General features: G+C 38.5%; 1 protein-coding gene across 1 annotated transcript in view; it reads left to right on the forward strand.

The window, feature by feature from the left end:
* LOC115212910 overlaps positions 1-4,320 on the forward strand; it is a 90,985-nt gene extending 86,665 nt beyond the window's left edge. The window contains exon 24 of the mRNA XM_036503478.1: positions 3,462-4,320. Coding sequence (XP_036359371.1) covers positions 3,462-4,320 — 859 coding nt within the window. The remainder of the gene's footprint in view (positions 1-3,461) is intronic.
* The last annotated feature ends 647 nt before the right edge of the window (positions 4,321-4,967 follow it).

A 4,967-nucleotide genomic window follows, 5' to 3' on the forward strand; every position in this document is an offset into this window, starting at 1 on the left:
ATATATACACTTAAATACATACATATATGTGTTTGTGTGTATGCGTGTGTGTGCATACACATGTATCTATGTATGTATGTGTGTATGTGTGTATGTATGTATGTATGTATGTATGTATGTATGTATGTATGTATGTATGTGTATTTATACGAGGTCGTATCAAAACTTCCCGGAATAGTCCTGTAGCACGCCAACTGATGGCAGTACATGGTTGCGTACGTAGTGAGAGCTAGCAGTACTTTGCGTTTTTGTGATCACGTGTAAGCTGTAGTGTGTGAGGGCGCGTGGCTTAGTGGTTAGGGCATTCGGCTCATGATCGTGAGGTTGTGAGTTCGATTCCCGGCGACGCGTTGTGTCCTTGAGCAAAACACTTTATTTCACGTTGCTCCAGTCCACTCAGCTGGCAAAAGTGAGTTGTACTTGTATTTCAAAGGGTCAGCCTTGTCACTCTCTGTGTCACGCTGATTATCCCCGAGAACTACGTTAAGGGTACACGTGTCTGTGGAATGCTCAGCCATTTGCACGTTAATTTCACGAGCAAGCTGTTCCGTTGATCGTATCAGCTGGGACCCTCGTCGTCGTAACCGGCGGAGTCTTATTTTAAGCTGTAGTGTGCGATTTTGTCATGGACAGGAACAAAGAATCAACGTGAAATTTTGCATGAAACTTGGGAAGTCTGCTACAGAGACATTGAGCATGTTTCGGCTAGCTTACAATAACGAAGCAATGGGCCGTACGCGTTTCGAGTGGCACAAGTGCTTCAAAAGCGGAAAACGTCTCTGGAATACCCGGAGACGAAGCAGTAGTTGTCACAATGGAAGAGGACTTCATCTCCGCGACCGAAGAAAGTACGACGGAACCACACCTCAATCAAAAACATACTCGTAATTTTTATTTGACACCCACGGTACTGTGCATCGAGAATTCGTCCGCCATGGTCAAACAGTCAATCGAGAGTTCTCCTGCCACGTTTGGAAGCGTTTGCGGGAGGACATTCGACGAAAGCGACCGGATCTGTGAAGCGCGAAGACCGGTCTCACCTTATTCACCAAGCTGTCACCGAGTTCTTGTCACTCATGAGTTTCTCGCCAAAAAATTCAACATTCAACCCGCCTTATTCGCCAAATTTACCACCGGCGGACTTCTATTTCTTCTCTAAGATGAAAATGCAGCTCAAAGGTTATCGTTTTAACACCGTTGTCGAGATCCAGAGCAATTCGCAGAAGGTCCTCGATTTACTCACAGAAAATGACTTTCAAGCTGGATCCTAAAAGTGGCAGGAACACTGAGACGGGTGTATTGCTGCGCAAGATGACTATTTCGAAGGAGATGATGTTAAAACTAGGTAAATAAGTTATTTTTTTTATTAAGCATAACTAGTCCAGGAACATTTTGATACCACCTCGTATATCTTTATCGGTATATTTTAATGTTCTGGCGCACTTATTCGATTGTGAGAGGAGTTTTCCACAGTTTGGCTTTGGTGTTCTGTCCATCAATGTAATGATTCAATCATTTTAAAATCCGAAGTTGCATGAATTGGCCATGTTATCTAACTTGCTAATTAAGTGCTTGCCAAAGTAGCTATACCAACAATGGTCATTATGATAGAATAGTTGGCAATTTATATCAAATTTAGTCATTTGTGTTTGTCGAATCCATCGAAACGTCGACAAGATCATTGAATTTAGACTCGTTTTACCCAAGCTGGTTAGCTGCCAAAGAGCAGTGAGAAGTACGCATAATGAGATGTATTTATATGATTTTTCAGCTGACAAAATTGCATGTGAAATCTAAATCTTTAACTAGAATGTAATAACAACACATGGGGAATATTACAAATAAGCCTTGAGCTAAGGTCACCCATATTTGATGTTAGGCATGAGATACTTTCCTTGCAATATCTAGATACCTGCTAGATGTAATTTAGTCAGATTAATATATTAGACAGCAGAGATAGAGATATTTTAATTTACACCATCGTTTTCCGTCGAGACATTAATTTAATGAAAGTAGACTTCTTAGCCACATTATTGAATCTAAAATCAAGTATCTATAAAAGTTTTCATAAGCCAAATGAATAATTAAGTTATCTTAATAAACATTCCTACCACTCACTATAATCTTTATAAAGCACATTTCCAACGTAAGTCTTAGCATTTCCAATCTGTTCTCCTGTAAAGAGAGTTTTGACAACACAATCCCTACCATAACAGAGTCCTGATAAGCAGCAGCCTCAAGGAAAAGTAAGTCTATATCCACCACCAGAACCAAAAGATCCAGTAATAATATCAGTAAAATCATCTTGTTCGCAACACATTTCTCTTTAAACGTTAAAACTAATCTACGAAGGACATAACTGGCATTTTAGACAAGTATTTCCCAGTACACTGTCTTTATAAGAGCTTCAACCGATGCACCTAAAAATCAGTTACTACTGCGCTCTCTATACGGAATCAGTAACACAAGGGGAAAAAATGGCATTGGAAATAAAAAGTTCATGTAGAAAGAAAGATAAACGTTCTTTAGACAAAACAAGTAGCACCAGATCAGTCGCATATAAAGCAAAGATCACCTCAACCACGCCGAATCGAAAAGTGGAGATATAAACGTTATATACGCACCACCGAAAGTCTATTTAAATGAAGATCCAATAACCATTTGTCATTCTTCAAACATCCAGATGACTGGAGAGTCATCATATTTGCAGGCCTTATCTGCTTTTACAAAAACAGAAAATCCACTAATGGCATTAAATGGAAGGTCTGGAGAAGCCAAAGACCAATGCAAATGGATCCAAGGAGTAAAACTCTGCCTGTCAAAGAAGTGTCTCAACACTAAAATTGAAATTTTACACGATGCGTGTGTGTGTGTGTGTTTGTGTGTTTGTATGCGCACACACACACATTTTCTCGCTGTTTTTTAATACTAAAAGTCCGTTATTTGATTCTGGCTATTATTAGTCCTTCACGAATGGCTATTTGGATCGACATATAAGTGGAGGTACGTGTGAAAGCGTGATTATATTTGTCTATGTGTGTATCATAGATCAATATATCTAACTAGGTATTCTCTGTATGCATGAGTATGACAGCAATATGTGCGTATTCCAGAAAGCGCACGCACACGTATAGTTTTTAGTGTGTGTGTGTTTGTGTGTGTATTTGGGTCATAAATAAAAACCTATGAGGTTCACGTACAAAATATATTCCTCAGTTTGTTCCCATTCAAGTCGACATTTTCACGTAACAAACTTATGATTTCCTTCTAACCTTTAGCCTTCTAACCTTTAGTTATTGTTTTTGACGTTGTTGCTGTAGATGTTATTATTGTTTACGCTGCTGTTGTTGTAGGTGTTGTTGTTTAGTCCCAGGTCAGCTCTAATTGAGCAGACCTATAACTAAAGACACTCTAGCTGTGACTATCCCGTCTCTATTTTTTTTTTTCAATTTTTTTCACAGTTTGTACCGGTTGGCCTCCAAGAAAACTCCAAAGCCTGATTGCATGATAAAAGTATTCGCTTCCGTCCTTCTCGTACCTCTTTTGCCATCTTATACCAACGCGGAATTCCGTGGCAAAGCAGATATATTTACTGCAGTACTCAGGTACTTGGTCTATTTAAGAATGGCCGGAATAACCTTTCAAGAAGAAGAAGAATCGCCACCGAAAAAGGGCAAAAAATCCAAAAAGCAATGCAGCCGAGAATCATCTAAAGAATCACAAGACGGAAGTAAGAGATCGGAGAGAAGATGCTTTTCAGATATACTACCAAAGAAAAAAGGCAAAAAGTCCAAAAAGCAATCCACCCAAGAAGTCCCGCAAGACGGCGCTAAGTCAGGTTCTAGGTGCTTTCCTTATGACCAAGAAGAAACACCCAAGAAAAAAGGTAAAAAGTCGAAAAAGGCGTCAGCCAGCCGAGAAGTTTCGAAGGAGTCATACGCCAGCGTTAAGTCAGGAGCTAGTTCCACAAATGATCCTAAACCTGACGAAAGTATGTGCAAACAGGCATGCCGCCGAGAACCTTCAAATGGATGCGAAATACCATTTCCGAGGTGCAGTGCAGAGGGCATAATAGAAGTAAATCCACCGACAGATCGAGAAACATCTGCGGAGTCCAACGAAAGCCAAAGAAAAAAGGCTTTCACTAAATCGCAGGAGAGTGTTAACTCAGTTGCTTTTAAGTCACAAGAGAGCGTTAAGTCTGCGAAAAGCAACGCATCACAGGGGAGAAAGAAAAGTTTTCTGGGGAAATTGTGCAACAGAAAGAAAAAGGATAAAGACAAGGTGTCGTGCGAAGATATACCAAAGTTGGTAGACTAATCAGATTCGGGATTTGCTTATCTAATGTAAACATTTAATTATATTTAGAAAATACACATACAAATATATGTAAAAAATATATATGCACGCATAAACTATATATGTTCACATACACACAGATATACACACACATGCACATATATGTATATATTTACAATATGCATATGTATATATATATATATATATGTATATATATATATATATATATATATATATATATATATATATATATATATATATATATATATATATATATATATATATATATATATATATTTATATATGTACATATCATATGTAATTAGCTCAGATTACGACAGATGTGACAAAGGTTCATGCGTTTCGTGCCAGGGTGGTTATCATTATGGTAAATGCTTTTGCCAAGTTCTCTACGATGAGGTGTCACTGCTATAACAATCTCAGCCAATATAGACGTCTTTTTTTACATACTGAGTTCTTTGTCTCTCGATTGTAAACGATGTGTGCGTGTGTGTATGTGTGTGTGTATGTGTGTGTGTGTGCATGTGAGTGTGCGGTTCTCCGTTTGTGTGTTTGACTGTATATGTCTCTCTGTCTCTGTCTGTCCCTCTCCCTCTCTCTCTCTCTCTCTCTCTCTATATATATATATATATATATATATATATATG

The sequence above is a fragment of the Octopus sinensis genome, linkage group LG6 (genome assembly GCF_006345805.1).
Source record: "Octopus sinensis linkage group LG6, ASM634580v1, whole genome shotgun sequence".
Classification (NCBI taxonomy): Eukaryota; Metazoa; Mollusca; class Cephalopoda; order Octopoda; family Octopodidae; genus Octopus; species Octopus sinensis.